General features: G+C 41.9%; 1 protein-coding gene across 50 annotated transcripts in view; it reads left to right on the forward strand.

Annotated features, from left to right (window-relative positions):
• RIMS1 (regulating synaptic membrane exocytosis 1) overlaps nucleotides 1-17,126 on the forward strand; it is a 245,825-nt gene that overhangs the window by 110,888 nt on the left and 117,811 nt on the right. For 40 of the 50 annotated variants that reach the window (XM_081186852.1, XM_081186854.1, XM_081186896.1 and 37 more), the window contains 3 exons: nucleotides 1,084-1,424; nucleotides 4,229-5,106; nucleotides 13,982-14,038. In XM_081186852.1, coding sequence (XP_081042978.1) covers nucleotides 1,084-1,424; nucleotides 4,229-5,106; nucleotides 13,982-14,038 — 1,276 coding nt within the window. Of the gene's footprint in view, nucleotides 1-1,083; nucleotides 1,425-4,228; nucleotides 5,107-13,426; nucleotides 13,555-13,981; nucleotides 14,039-17,126 lie in introns of those variants that run through there. The other 10 variants (XM_081186898.1, XM_081186894.1, XM_081186873.1 and 7 more) reach the window with 3 other exon arrangements.

Genomic DNA, 17,126 nt, shown 5'->3' on the forward strand with positions numbered 1-17,126 from the left:
GATCTGCAGCACCTCTCCTGGGTTTCTTCATTTTCCATCACCTGCTAGCCAATGCTTTAAACTGGAGATGGCAGGGATGGAACCTGGGACATCCTTCATTCAAAGATGTGCTCTAACACTGAGCTTTGGTCCCTGCTCTCCTGCCCACCTCATCTTCACAACAAGCCTGTGGAAAAGGCTGGGCTGAGAAACTGTGCCCTGCCCAGTGCCTTTCGTTTCTTAGTGAGTGGGGATTTGACGCTGGGCCTCCTAGTTTGTAGTCTAGTCACTACACCATACTGACTCTTTGAGTCCTATTTGTATGTTCAACACATGCAACAATCACCATCACCATCATCATCACAATAAATTTTTTATTTATTTATATCCCGCCCATCTGATTGGGTTGCCCCAGCCAAGCTGTGTGGTTTCCAGCATATACAAAAACATAACAAAACATTTAAAAATTCCCCATATGGGGCTATCTTCAGATGTCTTCTAAAGCTTGGATAGCTCCTTGACATGTGCTGGGAGGGCGTTCCACAGGGTGGGAGCAAGAAGGCCCTCTGCCTAGGCCTTCTTGAGGCAGGTGAGCAGGTCCATGCTTGCTCGCTCCATTACCACTGTTGTGGCCCATTGCTTCCCTTCCCTAATGCTGACCATGTGTTTAACAGCATGCTTGCAGTGAGGCAGCCTGCCATTGTGTGTATAGGCTGTTGTCTTAGTTCCACCTCATGGGGATAGCCTGCTTGTATTGCGGACATCCTCCAAAATGCCTGACAGCATTGGGGAGGGGCCAGTGCAGGTTGTGTGTGTGCGGTCCTGCTCTCCTGCTTCCTGTGATTATCATCACATGCTTTGAACACCCAGATGGTGCTTCAGAGTACTGATGGAACATAAATGTTGGTGCAGCCCAAGCGAAACACACGATTGCAATATGTTTGGCTGCAGCTAATCAAGAGTGGTCCACTCTACAAGCATGTCCTGAGCATGAACAACAGCACAAACGTCACGGGAGGGAGGTTTTATTCTTCTTGAATGTTTAGACAACCGTGCTTTCAGCAACTGAAGAGTACTTAGGCTGCTATTTTTCTTTGTAACTAGGTTATGTGGGTATGCAACTTATGCCGAAAGCAACAAGAGATCCTAACGAAATCTGGAGCGTGGTTTTTTGGAAGTGGTCCTCAACAGCCACCCAGTCAGGACGGAGCACTGAGTGATACAGCTACTGGTGGCAGTTCAGATGCACCTAGAGAAAAGAAAGCGAGGCTTCAAGAACGGTCAAGATCTCAAACACCCCTAAGCACAGCAGTCACCTCCTCACAGGAAATACCTTCTAGTGTGCAAACTGACAGGAGGAAAGGCACCGAGGTATCCCAGCAAGCTATGGGCCTGGAACAGAAGCAGACTTCATCAAGGTCTAGAAGTGAACCCCCGAGAGAGAGGTAACATTGATGCCAATGGGCCTTGCCCACATGGGAAGAATTGCAGCTATAATGTTAAGCAGTGGAGAGTGGCATTATAAATATATAAAATCTCAGTGCACTCTGGCTACACTTTAGTGGTGTGCAGAGGGGCACGTTGTCAATGGCTTTGCATATACCCAATATGGGAGACCTTCCCCCAAATTTGCCCACCCCATACAGTGTCAACAGGACCAGTGCTGAGAGGGATACACTAGGTTAATTGCAGTATCTGCACACCCTGCCAAGTTGTATTGAAAGACAGAAAGGAAAACAGAGGAAGAGGAAGTCAATTGCAAGAGTAGGAGTTTCACAAAATACACATAATCACCAAACTGACATTAATTTGGAATATAGAATTACATGCATGTATGTTGGACTTTTTAAAGGCACAAATCCCGGCTTCTGTATATGTGCATAATTAAAGTTAGCATTAGAAAACAAATTGTCCTAAACTGATAATAATTTGATAATATTAATCTGTAAATGACACAAGATGAACGAAAACAACACTACATGAATGTGCCAAATGTAACCCTTCCGCTGAGGTGGGGTTTTTTTTTTGGGGGGGGGGAAACACAGCGGTGGTCTGTCACCTGAATATTTGTTAAGCTGAGTTGACTTGATCATTGATGAAGTAATTGTGAAATAGCTTGTGAAAGATGCAAACCTATGCACGATTATGTGGGCTTCAGCATACATTGGATTGCACATTTGCATGTGAGACAACAGTTCTAAAGGAGGGGAGAATATTCTTTGTGTATGGCGTACCTTATTTGTATGCTACTTGTCCATGGTGGACAATGTTCACAGAAGCTCGCAACAAATTTCATCAGATTCTAAAAATACAGCATCAAATTTAAATAGGACAAAGCCAACTTCAAGTTCAACATTACAACAAAATTAACATTTGCACTTAGTTAAAATGTACCGAAAACAGAATTAAGATTAACTAGTTTTGGCAGGAAACCCCAAAACTAAATAACTGACTCTATACACACTGCTAGTGCTGGCTACTCTGAGGTGTAATGGCAGCCATTTTTAAATAGTTTGGGATCTTGAGGGCAGATATGCCCTGCCCCACATAACTGATCACATGACATAGTGTGCGCACACACTATTTGAATGACAATGCCCATCGATTTGGGGGGCGGCCCCCTCAAATATTTTATTGAGAGGGCTGAAGAGACCTCAGCCCCTAGGAGTTGGCTCCCATGGTGTGAAGTAATGAAACTGTTTGGGTGAAGGCAGAAGCAAAGGTTTGGCTGAATGGACTGTTAGTGTCCTGCATGCTAGTATGGCTTCTTTGGAAGATGGTACTGTAAAATAGGCAGGAACTTGATGCTCCCTACTTGCAGGGAAGTTAATGGAATGCTTGGAATACTCTGTTATTAGCCAATGGGATTGGGAATAATAACAGCAGCAGCAACAACAATAATTATTATTTATCACCTGCCCTTCACCAGCAGGTCCCAGGGTGGATGAAACAATTTCAAATTTAGAATTAAAAACAAAGCAAATTACAGTCACAGGACTAAGGTGGGTCCTGAGAACACAGATCTCATGTGTCATAGACTAGAGTAAAGAGGTGCATCTTCATAGTGAAGAAGCCAGGTACACCACTTAATTCCACAATTCATGGATTAAGGTTAAGTTTTTAGATCCGTTCTCTTGCTTCATGGGTAAACGCACTTAGTGATACTGGTTTCTGATCAACTTTGGGCATTTCTTTCTCCAGGCTTTCAAAATAGCACATACTAGCTGCAAGCAAATAAAAACTTTCAGCAGGGCTCTAAGACTTATTTCAACAGATGTTTTCAGATTTGAGTCTATCTTTACAATTTCATTTGTCCAGATCCATATTCATGCAATTAAGATGCAAGCATTTTGAAATGTGAGAGTCACTGCATAAATACTATTTTTTTGCTCTGCTGAATGTTGCTGGGAGAGGATTCAGGGATTCCTTTGCTTACATGGAGAGACACTTACTGGCACAAATATTTAGACTCATGATGCCTTGGTCCTAAATGGAGTTTTTTTAAAAAAATGACTTTTATACATTCTTCTTTACCTATTCCCAAATGGAAATAATTTTTTTTAAAAAACTTGGGGATTACTGAACATAATTACATTATTTTTCTTTTAGCACCTGTCTTTCTGACATGACAATAATGATGCAGGCGATAATTAAGTTCAAAGGCTTTGTATAATCTTCTCTTTAATTTATGGGGAAGAGCTGTAGCTCACATGCTTTGCATGCAAAAGGTCTGAGGGCCAATTCCTGGCACCTCCAGGCCAGGCTGGGAAAAACTCCTGTCTTAAACGCTGACGGTCAGTGTAGATTATACTTAACGAAGTGAACCATTGGTCTGGTACGATGTAAGGCAGCTTCCTATTTCCCTGCTGTGCCTTTTTTTTACTTATTGCAATGTAGCTTGCACAAAATTGGGCTCGGGCACATGCCGTTGGTTTGTGTGTGATTTGTCCCCTTCGTTCTCCTCCAGTGAGAAAGAAGAGAGCCAGTGTGGTGTAGTGGTTAAGAGCGGTAGACTCGTAATCTGGTGAACCGGGTTCGCGTCCCCGCTCCTCCACATGCAGCTGCTGGGTGACCTTGGGCTAGTCACACTTCTCTGAAGTCTCTCAGCCCCACTCACCTCACAGAGTGTTTGTTGTGGGGGAGGAAGGGAAAAGGAGATTGTTAGCTGCTTTGAGACTCCTTTGGGTAGTGATAAAGTGGGATATCAAATCCAAACTCTTCTTCTTCTTCTTCCACCCCTTCCCATCAGGAAGAAGACACCTGCGGGGTCTGAACAGAATGGGAAAGGAGGTGTAAAAGGTGAGCGCAAACGAGTGCCAAAATCCTCACTCCAGCAGGGTGAAGGACAAAGAGATGAGAGGGAATTTAAAGAAAGACGTGATGGTAGAAGATTAGAGAAAGGGAGGTCTCAGGACTATGCAGACTTCCCACACGATTTTGAGGAAGGCAAAGCTATAGATGGAGAGAAGCAAAGGAAAGAAGATGACTATCACACTCGATACAGGAGTGATCCAAACCTGGCAAGGTATCCCGTAAAGCCGCATCCCGACGAGGAGCAGATGCGCATGCATGCAAAAGTTTCAAAAGCACGGCATGAAAGAAGACACAGTGACGTTGCCTTGCCACACACAGAAGTTGAGGAGCCCGAGGTACCTGAGAATAAACTAGGAAAGCACTCACAGGTGCAAGGAACTCAGGACATAAAGTCTCGCCCGGATACTCAGAGGGCGTATGCAATAGAAAGAACAGGTGATGTAAGGATTTCTGTTTCTAAACAATTAGCTAACCATAGCCCACCAACTCCCAGGCATAGCATGGTTCCTACAGAGCACATAGAATCCAAAAATCATGACCCCTTTAAAACACAGAGTCGCCTAGATCCTAGCTCTGCTATTCTCAGTCGGAAAGCAAAGCGGGAGAAAATGGAGACCATGCTAAGGAATGATTCCCTTAGTTCTGACCAGTCAGAATCAGTGCGGCCATCTCCACCAAAGCCCCATAGATCGAGACGGGGTGGAAAGAAAAGACAAATGTCAGTCAGCAGCTCTGAGGAAGAAGGAGCATCAACACCTGAATATACCAGTTGTGATGACGTGGAAATAGAAAGTGAAAGTGTCAGTGAAAAAGGTAAGATAAAGATTTAAATATATATTATGTGTGGGGGGGGGAAATTGATCTAAACGTGCCTTTCCTGTCATAATTTACTGAAATTTTGTAAAAAACAAAGGAGGCCGCGTTCTCTTTATAGCTTTTCCTATCATAGGGTTTCCAACCATAGTGCTTTACTCTGAGTCGTAACTAAAGAACAAAATATGCCCTCTGCTACAGAAAGCATCTTCTTCCCTGCCCTGATGAGTTTCTTCTGTGAGTTTCTGTGGTTCCTCAAAAGGGCTCTGCTATGTAGATAGAATGCTTCAGAATGAAAACAACAGCTAGAGACTAGCAACCCATAGTGATGTTTGCGCCCCATCTAATATAAATCACATTCTACATCTATTCAAAGGAGAGCTTGTTAGATATTAAGCAGACTGCAATAAACTGAGTATCTGAAATGTGGACAGACAGTACCAGAATGGTCTTATCTAAACACATTCCTTAGATGTCCCCACTGATTTCCCCACAATAGCCATGATCCAGCAACAAGAAAAAGAAGAACATGTGCCCAGATAAGGGATATAAGCATTTCTGCATTGTTTATTTGGAAGGGGGTTAGTTTAAGATGTGTTTTTCCGACAGAACCAAAGGTCCTGTTAGGCAAGGTGAGGTGGCCTCTGCAAGCAGAAAAAAATTCAGTTTATTACTGCATTTTATGTTTTGTGCATTGGCATGTCTTGGTGCATCTTTGCTCTCAAATTCAAATTCTGGTTTGACTATTTTAAAGTAGTCAACCTTGACTTTATCATATGGTAAATTGCAGCTGCAATCTCATACATACTTACTAGGAAGTAATACCTATTTAATAATGGGATTTGCTTCTTAGTAACTATACGTAAATGCACTGTGTGTTTTACCCAGTGCTGTGGATTGCTTTTCTTATGGTGTGAATAGTAATGGCATTGAAATAGAACTTCCCTTTAGGAAATTTCTAAAAATGGTTGGATGAGTTGATGTGATGTCATGGAATGTTCACAACAGTTCCATCTGACAAGGGAATTAAGTTGTTCTGATGTCCACAGTCCAGCATCTGTGAGAGAAGGGAAGTTGTCAGTTTGCCAAAGATTGAAAACTCACACAAGGTATGTAGATTAGCCTTGTGGGGCCAGTTGAGGACTGGACAGAGACCTAAGAGGTGGGGAAGCTAAGCTGAAGGGAGTAGGGAGAATAGCAGGGATGAAATGCCATGGTAGGGACCATTAGGAAAATGTTGCCCTTATACAAATCTTTAGTGTGATGATGGCTGGAGTGCTGGTAGAGTTCTGGTTGTGTGGCAAGTCCCCTCCCCCATGTGAAATGAAGACACTGGACACATTATTAAGGTTAATGGGTTGCCACACCTCAAAAAGGATTACCTAGAAGTGGAAAAGGTTCAGAAAAGGGCCAAACCAAAATGATCAAGGGGTTGAAGCAACTCCCCTGGTAAAGGAAAGTTTACACTATTTGGCACTTTCTAGTTTAGAAAAAAGGAGGACATGAGAGAGGTACATAAGATTATGCATGTTGTGGACACAGAGTTATATTTTCTACTCCTCTCATAATACTGGAACCCAAGGCCATCCACTGAAGCCTGGAAGGTTCAAGACAGTGGATGGGGGGCACTTCACATAGCGTACGGTTAAACTGTAGAACTTGCTAGAGATGCCCACTAAAATTGCAGTGTCCACCAACCTGGATGGCTATGAAAGATTATAGACAAATTTGCAGGGGAATTTTTTTGGGCAATGGCTATAAGCCACGATAGCTATGTTCTACCTCCACTATTGGAGGCAGTGTATCTGTTGCTGGGAATCCCAGATGGGGAGAGTACTGGTGCGCTTGGATCCTGTTTGCATGCTTCTCATGGGTTGGCCACAGTGAGAACAGAATGTTGGGCTCGATGGTCCTTCGGCCTCATCCAGTGGGAATGTTCTTAACCTGAAGGCTGGTAGAGAATGCAGACGCTGTGTAGAAGGGAGAGGGGAAGAACCACATTGCTCTCCTGGGAGAAAAGGTGGAATATAAACATAATAATAACAACCGGAGTGGTTGGTGAGAAGGGGTATTCCAGAATGTGGCAGGATATTTTTAGAGTTAGTTTTTCAGGTATAAAACATCTCCAAGTGATAGGTGTTTTATGCATGCTTGTTTCTTTACATTTTTTCTTGCCCTTGTAAACCAGGGTCATGTATTATATCAAACATAGCATACAGTAGTGGCGCCTGCCCTGTGGAACGCCCTCACAGCAGATGTCAAGGCAATAAACAACTATTTTACTTTTAAAAGACAACTGAAGGCAGCCCTCTTTAGGGAAGTTTTTAATGTCTGATGCTGTACTGTTTTTAATATTCAGTTGGAAGCCGCCCAGATTGGCTGGGGAAACCCAGCCAGATGGGCGGGGTATAAATAATAAATTATTATTATTGTTGTTGTTGTTGTTGTTGTTATTACTATTATTATTATTACTATTATTATTATTACAGGGGTAGGACAGGCAAAATTAGGCAAGAAGCATTGCCCCATCATGTGAGGTGAACCTGAAGCATCACATTTTTAGCCATTTCTGGACCCGTTTTCTTCATTTCAATAAGCACTTGAAATAACTAGTTAGTTAAATCACATTAATTGTCTGATTTCTCCCAAATCATTGCTCGGTCATTGCCTTTTGTGAAAAACTTCCCACCCACTGGTTTGCTGTAGGAGGGACTAGCAAGATGTCTTCACCCGTGTGATTGGAGCATGCCATGGTTCATTATGAGGAAAAGCCTATCAGAACCTTAACAAGTTATCAGTAATTATTGAACTGAAGAAAGTAGAAAATCAGAATGTTGTGAAATGTTTTTCATGCTTAGAATGATTTAATAAGCTATAAAAAGAGGTATATATTTTTCCTGCAGCTCAGGAGACCAGGCGGGCCTGCTTGTTTTCTTTTAATTGCATCAGTACTACATAGAATTGTGGAGCTGGAATATGTAGGAATGCAAACAGAATCAGGGCAAAGACCAGATTTTATTGGATTTTTTTATGTGATATAAGAACTCCTTTTTGGAGTTGGTGTTAGAAATAAATAAATTAATATAAGGATGTAATTTTACAAGCACAATAGAATTGGTTCAAATTAATTCTCTAGTTTTGCTAAACCTTATGCTAAATTGGCCACTAGATGGAGTCTGTGCAATTTAAGTTTCATCTGTCATTTCCCATAAATATTTTCTTAAGTTAGCTACTGAATATTTTATCTACAGTTCCAGAAACATCTGCTAATTCATTGCCAAATTTCATAAAAGCTTTATCGTACCAGAGACATTTTTGATATGCAATTTCCAACAGCAGTTTTAAAGTCTTCTGACTCTGTACTTATATGGAAATAGAGTGTAGTTTTATTCACCAGTATGAATTTGAAAAATTCGCTGTAAGGGAGTCATATAGGGAGAATACCTCAACTCTCTTATCATTCATGCTATTAAGAAAGGGCTTGTTTTATATGTCTCATGGATGATAAAGCTTCGTGAGTTAAATGTTTTTCCTGAACCAAGAACTCTGGCTGGAATATACATTTGCAATGTTTCACAAGGTTGGCCTAATTTTAGTGTAGTATTCATGGCATGGGGGGGGGGGGGTGTAACCCTTTTTTGGCCCATGGGCATATTTGAGAACCAGAAAAAAGTCTAGAGTAGGGACCCTGCAACTTTCTGCTCCCCAACTGCAATCTACCTTAAATTGACCCCTCATCACAATTAGGCTTGAAGAAACCTCCTCTGTTTGCTAAAGGGGGTTTCTTTCCACTAAGGGAGTATAGAGGTATCATGTATATGCATCTGCAGGTGTCCCATTGGCAACCAATGTGTTAGCTGATATTCCAATGCTTTGAGTAGCTGTATCAGGAACTGTGTACAGTGGTACCTTGGGTTACATACGCTTCAGGTTACAGACTCCGCTAACCCAGAAATAGTACCTCGGGTTAACAACTTTGCTTCAGGATGAGAACAGAAATTGTGCTCCGGCGGCACAGCGGCAGCAGGAGGCCCCATTAGCTAAAGTGGTACCTCAGGTTAAGAACAGTTTCAGGTTAAGAACGGACCTCCAGAACGAATTAAGTTCTTAACCCGAGGTACCACTGTATAGTAATAGTTATAGGTAGGTAGCTGTGTTGGTCTACCATACTCGAAACAAAATAAAAAAAAAATCCTTCCAGTAGCACCTTAGAGACCAACTAAGTTTGTTCCAGGTATAAGCTTCCGTGTGCATGCACACTTCTTCAGATACACTGAAACAGAAGCCACCAGACCCTTATATATAGTGAGAGGGTGGGGAGGGCTATTACTCAGAAGTGTGGTGGGAATGGGTGATTAGCTGATTTGTTGTTGTTGTTGTTTAGTCGTTTAGTCGTGTCCGACTCTTCGTGACCCTAAGACATCTGAAGGCAGCCCTGTTTAGGGAAGCTTTTAATGTTTGATGTATTTTAATATTCTTTTGGAAGCCGCCCAGAGTGGCTGGGGAAGCCCAGCCAGATGGGCGGGGTATAAATAAATTATTATTATTATTATTATTATTATTATTATTATTATTATTATTATTATGGACCAGAGGATGCCAGGCACTCCTGTCTTCCACTGCCTCCCGCAGTTTGGTCAGGCTCATGTTTGTAGCTTCGAGAACACTGTCCAACCATCTCGTCCTCAGTCGTCCCCTTCTTCTTGTGCCCTCAATCTTTCCCAACATCAGGGTCTTTTCCAAGGAGTCTTCTCTTCTCATGAGGTGGCCAAAGTATTGGAGTCTCAGCTTCAGGATCTGTCCTTCCAGTGAGCACTCAGGGCTGATTTCCTTAAGAATGGATAGGTTTGATCTTCTTGCAGTCCATGGGACTCTCAAGAGTCTTCTCCAGCACCATAATTCAAAAGCATAAATTCTTCGGCGATCAGCCTTCTTTATGGTTGGCTGATGGGTGTGGTAAACCTGTTGATGACTGTTAACAACTGCAATTGGTCTTACAGGAAAAAACAAGGGGTGAGATGGCTAAAGATAGCTCTATCATGTATAATGAGATAAAATCCAATGTCTCTATTCAGACCAGGTCTCTCCATGATTTTAGGTTTGGTAATAAGTTGCAATTCAGCAACTTCTGCTTTGTCACTATGGTGCCACAATTTAGGTTTTGCTCACAGACCTGAAATGGGGCACCAGTGAAGCAATGTGTTGTCAAATCAACTGTACCAACAGTACCGAAATCGTATTGAAATACCCTTGACAGACTGAAACAGAACTGTAGCCATATCTCTATGAGTTCTTACTGACAGCCAGTGCTAGACTTTTGGTTCTTGAACTTTGCTGGATAATAATTAAAGAGAAACAAAAACCTTCATCAAACACATTTTAAAAGTTACGCTAGTGATAGCTTGCTTTGTTATCACCTTCTGCCCTTTGTCACACATTTATCCTTGAGAAGCCAATAGGAAGTATTGGTTAAGATGGGGAAAGAGATACCTCTGAGACCCATCTTGTGCCTTCCCAGTACCACTGTCTAATTCCTATATTCCTAGACCTAGGAAAAGGAAGTTGTAACTAGTCCTTCCAAAGCTCAGTACAGTACAGGATGTATGCTCTAAATCAATGAGGGCTGTAAGGCGGTGGTGAGAGACAGGATGTTAGGGAAGCAGCAGTTTAGACCTGTGAACACAAACTTATTTGCATTTAGGTGCTTGGGGGAATTGTCACAAAGCAGAAACTGTTGATGGAGCCGTATTTTTGCAGTGAAACATAATGTGCCTTTTATTAATCCCCTCAGCCTTAGAATCACAGACTTGGAAGGAACCCCACTACTGCAGCATCCCCAACAGGTGGAATTCCAGCTTCAGCTTAAAAACTTCCAACAAAGGAGGGTCCACCACCACCCAGGGCAATCCTTTCCACCGTCAAACAGTTTGCACCATCCAGGAGTGTTTCCTGATGTTTACTCTAAATATTGTTTATTCTGCTTAGAACCCATTGGGTGAGGTTGAACCTTCCAGAGCAGGGGTGGCCAAGGGGGTGTCCTGCAGATGTTACTGATGGGAACTCCCATTATCCCTGGTTACTGGCTGTGCTGGTTAGACTGACTGAAATGGGAGTCTGTAACATCTGGGGGGCACCATGTCAGCTACTTCCTGCTCTGGAGTAACAGAAAATTAATGTGGTCCATCACCTCTCTCAAAACTATGTGACCACACTTCCAGTAATGAGGATATGGGTAGTATGTTCAGAACCTTTTCTCTGCTTGCTTTATGAGAAGAAATGAAAACATTAACCCGTATTGTCCAGATTTCCTTTATCTGTGTCATCACAATCCTAATCGTAGCTTGGCCTAGAAAATTGTGATGAGGATTAGGATGTGTTGCTTGTGGCAACATTAGAGAAGTATTAAATATTATATAAAATCTGCCATTTGTCTTCTGTAGGGGCAAATCAGGTCAAAAGAAGAATAAAAGCACTGCTGTGGAATGAAATTTGACCTAGTGCAGTCAGCTTATTCTCTCTGCCCTTCTCCTGTCTCTTTGACCCCCCAGGTCAGAGTGTGAATCATTTGGAGTTAGGTAAAATACATAGAAAAATACAAACTAATAATAATAATATTAATAATAATAATACCCTTGATTATATTTTTCAGGGTATCTGGTTTATTAAATTTTCTTTTTAATGAACATTAATACTGCAATGTTCCTAACAGACATGCACAACCCAAAATATATTATGTTCCATGTCCACCCTGATTGCAGTATTTTCATTCAGGCATCAATTAAACTGCTTTAGCCATTCAGTTGTTAGGAGTTTACAATGGGCTGATTTGAGGGTGTTGATGATGATTTGTGTTTCAAATGCTCCATGGTTTCTGGTAGATTTTGTAGTAATTTCACAGTGCTGCTGGCTCAGATGTCTACCCGTAAGTCAGTGGAAGTCATGGCCTTGGGGTGGAGCTCTCCATATAGTTTTGCAGCCCCTTCCTGCACCTGCTCCCGCTTTGCACAAGTAGTACATTAAAATATTTGTAGTGTCAACTAACCGCTACCATTGTGTTAGTACAGTGCTGACCTATAGTACAGTATATCACTGAGAAATCTGTAAGATGTTATAAAAGGTAAAGGTAAAGGACCCCTGACAGTTAAGTCCAGTCGCGAACAGCTCTGGGGTTGCGTGGTCATCTCGCTTTCCTGGCCGAGGGAGCCAACGTTTGTCCGCAGACAGTTTTTCCGGGTCATGTGGCCAGCATGACTAAGCCGCTTCTGGTGAAACCAGAGCAGCGCACGGAAATGCCGTTTACCTTCCCACCGGAGTGGTACCTATTTATCTACTTGCACTTTGACGTGCTTTCGAACTGCTACATTCAACTGCTTTATTCAACTACAAATATTATTTTGTCTCTCCCTGCCCCATCTGCATGGGAGACAAAACTGCTGCAAAGGGAAGGGACCTGTGCCAGCGCTAAGAAAATCTCCATCTGCCTCTTTTGACTCACTTTCGCTCTGCCCATGGAAGTGCCCCCAGTTTCCGGAAGAAGTGGTCCATGTGCCATGAGTGCCCCTTGGCAGTTGCCCAAGGCTTGTCTCGGTCAGCAGGTGAGAGCAGCATCCAGTAAACATATGCCTTCTGGCCCAGCTTTAGCCGCTTTTGTCTTTGGATCAGGCAACCTGAAGAACAACTTCGCCAGGTGGTGGGCTTCTCTTCTTTCTAACCCAACTCACACATTTCTGTGGTGGCCTCCTATCCGTGAATTAAGGGTGGGTGGGTCGGGTTTAATTTGTGTTGTGCCTGTGTTTGAATTGCACAGCAAAAATTCAGTCTAAATGTACTAAAGAGGAAGAACGGCTGCCGCATTGTTACTGATTGCATTGATACTTGTGCTTCGAATAGCATTTGTCTGTGTCAGCTGCTGGCAGATAAAACATTTATTTTCCCACCTCTGTGGGCAGGGAGCAGTGTTTTGTTTGGGGGGTTTCCCCTCCTCCCCCCCCCCCCCCGTCAGACTGTCTCGTGGAGTCTCCTAAAATCATTAAGGATTCTCCGTAGCCAGAGAGGCTCTTTAGCATTGCACTGAGCATGTATAGATTAATGCAGTAATCAATGCTCTCTGCACACTGCAGAGATTTGTATTGATGGCTGTGGCTCTTGTGGCCTTGTTTGGTGTCACTGTTGTAGAGTGTTTGACATTGCAGAATAATTTGGCATTGGCTCAGGAGACAAGGACAGCAGGGACTTGTCTTATAGACCTGGCTTTGTACTGATTTGTTTTTTGGAGGGGGGTTTCCTCTCCCCTCCCCGCCCGTTGCGGTTACGGCTTTGCTACAGTCGCAGGCTGGAATTCAGCAACCTGCTTGAAGTCGGTTCTGCTTGTTTAGGTGCTCTGAGCTGAAGCTGCTATGTTTGCTGGTTTCCTTCAGTTTCTTCTCCATACGGTGTATTCGGGGACAGGTAATCTAATAGTACTGTCAGAATGGTAGGCTGTAGATGTCTGTAAAATATTATTGCCAATCAGTCTGAGTTTTGAAAAGGTTTCTTCTGGTGGTGAAGTACAAGCATAAGGGTGGGGGGAAGAGATAAAAAGAGCCATTTTTGTTGCTCTTTTGGGGGCGGGCAGGTTCCTTTACCTTTCATAATACCCATTCCTGATTTTTAAAGTATATAACTGTGTTTTTAAAATATAAGCTGACTTTTTCAACCATAAATATGTGTTTAGATTTTTTTAAATTTTATTTTAAAATAGCCTGCCTGTAAATGTAATTCTGGACAGGGTAAATCTCATTTAGCCATAAAGAATATTGCACGTTCGAGAAAGTAATCAGATTTCAGAGGTTTTGATGGTCAGGAACATATAATCATTCAGATATATTATTTTTAGCTAATCTGTTTGGCAGAAGAGAGTTGGTGTGCCCTGCGTCTCCTGAGTCGTGTTGTGGTTAGTAAATTTCATAGCCTTCAAATTGCAATAATGCAGCCTGTGTATTATCATATAGTATGCTTTTGGATTTGTTTATTTTTAAATACAATGTTCCCAGTTGAAAGCATTGCATTTCAGTTTTAGGTATTCATGACTCTAATCTTGAATATATTCATTTTTTGGCACTTTATATAGCAAACTGAACAGAGGGAAGCTAAGGAGAGAAAGCAATCGACAAATTCTAGCCCAACCAACTTTTGTTAGCAATATCATGTTTGCCATAAAAATAATGTTGTGAAAGATAAAGTGTCTGAGCATGTTTGTGAGAGAGAAATTGTATAATAGAGTACACATTCTTGAATACATGACTAAGCCATTTTTCACCTTCTCACCCCTTGCCTTTTCCTGTAAGACCTATTGCAGTCGTTAAGAGTCGTCAACAGGCTCATCTCAGCTATCTGCCAATCTCCCATTCCCACCACCCTTCTGAGTAATACCCCTCCCCACCTTCTCACTATATAGAAGGATCTGGCAACTTCTGTTTCAGTGTATCTGAAGAAGTGTGCATGCACACGAAAGCTCATACCAAGAACTAACTTAGTTGGTCTTTAAGGTGCTACTGGAAGGAATTTTTTTATTTTGACTATGGCAGACCAACACGGCTACCTACCTGTAACTTGAATGCTGCTGTTAAAGTATCATTGTCATTAAGAATTAGGGTCTCCATTTAATATGTCCGAAGTGAAATGGCACAAATAACAATGAGAGAAGGTATATTGTTTGCTCTTCAGAAGGAGAAATCTGTGCCTGAGTGTGAATTTGTCCTTCTTGTATGTTGCTTCCTGTCAGTTCCAACCATACTCCTGTTCCCTATATATTCAGGCTTCATCCTTTGAGGCAAGGTTGACAACATATTTGAGTGGGTTGTCAGCTGATGCCTCTCCCTCCTTGGCAACATGGAGGCGCTAACTGGTGATGCCTACAGTTGGGGGGGGGAATGCAGGGTAGGATTCATGTGGTGAACTCTACCACAACATGTGCCCAAGTATGCCAGTTTATGGCACCAGATTTGCTTTGATGAGTATGCTGGCTTTGCACAACTACATACTTGCACACACCTTCTTCAATATTCACATGCCCTAGCACTAAGTTCAGAGGGGGAGAACCTGCTCATGATCCCACTGTTAGCCGAAGTTTGTAGGGTGGGGTGCATGAGAGGGCCTTCTCTGTGGTGGCTCCCTACTTCTAGAATCCTTGGAGGTGTGTCTGGTACTGATATTACACTAATATTTTCAGTATTTTTTTCCTGATTCTTTTAATTATAATTTTAAAAGTAGTTGTATATATAATATGGTGTGTTGTTTTTTATTTTATTTACTATACTTCGTTTGAATGAAGGTGTGGTTTTGTTCTGCCCTGGGACTATCTGGTGAAGAACAGTTGATAAATGTTAAAACTAAATAAATATGCATAGCCTTAATTTGATCTAGCATGTCAAAAAGGGGAGGAGCTTTAGGAAAGATTCTGCAAGTTCAACAACAACAACCCTAGCAAAAAAAGCTCCCTAAACTATGGCTAATGTTAACTGTGGTTTGATTAAGAACATAAGAAGAGCTTGCAGCATGATGCCAATGGCCCATCTGGACCAGCATCTTGTTCTCAGCTGGCAACTGGCTGCCTTGGATTATCAGTTTCATAATGCATTGTTTGGAGTTGGCTTGTTTCAAGCAAACCATGGTTAAAATAAAAATGGCCAATCTATGATGACACAGTAAACTGTGGTTAATCTAAAAATTAAAGCAGGTGCATCCAAAGCAGCTTGGAGAAGGGTAGGCTCACTCTTGTAATATTAAACTTTGGTTTAACAAAAGGGTGGCTATGTATTTGTACTGAGCTTTTGATATCAACCATGCTATATATATATATATATATAGAGAGAGAGAGAGAGAGAGAGAGAGAGATTTAAAAAATAAATAAGCCCAATGAGAAATAAATGTGCCATTGATGCTGATGCTGCTGGCTGTTGTTGTTGTTATCCTCTTCATCATCTGTATTACAGCTCTGTAAAGTAGTTTGACATTATTAGCCCCCTATTACAGGTTTGGGTGGGGCTGAGGATAAGAGATAATGAATGAGCTGCTTTAGACTAACTAATGAATTCATGGCAGAGGTAAACCAGAGTCTGCACAGCTCACATTAGTTGATAATCAGCAATAGCAGAGTGGCTAACAGTGCAATCCTGTGCATGTTTACTCAGAAGTAAGTTTTGCTAATTTCAATTAGACTTATTAGGTAAGTGTGCAGAGAATTGTGCTCCAGCTTGTCTTTACAATGAAGCATCTTCTTGTACAGAATCCCGATAGGTATTCTAAACTGCAGTCTCTGCGAATTGATTATTATAATTCATTTGTTGGTCATCATTGCATAACACAGAAGTATATCCATCTCTCTCCATCACTTCACATCATGTAATTCATTCATCTTTCCTGTCTACCCCTTTTACTTATGTGTCATCTCAAGTACATTTCCAGTTTTGCCTCCATTATTCAAGTTAATATTGTGCATATATACTACTACATACCACACAAAATTAGTTTAAGTACTATCAATTGCTTACTAGCACAGCTATGTGTATGTCACTCATTGTAGCTTTGGTTGCTTCTGTCTCCCCCAAATAGTGAGATGTTGAGAGCAGTTTTACTGGAAATTGATTATGATGGTGTGATGTTTCTGAGTTGGATCCAGCTGAAGTTAGCTGAACTTGAGTTCCATTGAAATCAGTAGCACAAGTTAGCCATCATTTAAGTGCTATTGATTTAAATAGGAACTCTCTGCAGTTAACTTTAGCCTGAAGTACAGTCCTATGTATTTGCAAATGTACACAAGTAGGCCATATGGGGATCTGGAGCAAGCAAGCAGCTGCTCAAAATTTACTGCAGTTGGAAATTGTGGGATTGACACAATCAAGCTTGTGTTTATAGCATGCAAGTAGAGTGTGTTGTTTTATATGCAGAGGGGTCCAAGGTTCAACACTAGGCACCTCCATTGAAATCATCTCAGGTTACAGGAAATATGGTACCTGAAATCCAGAAGAAATGCTATCAGA

This window comes from Podarcis bocagei (assembly GCF_964188305.1).
Source record: "Podarcis bocagei genome assembly, chromosome: 3".
Lineage (NCBI taxonomy): Eukaryota > Metazoa > Chordata > Lepidosauria > Squamata > Lacertidae > Podarcis > Podarcis bocagei.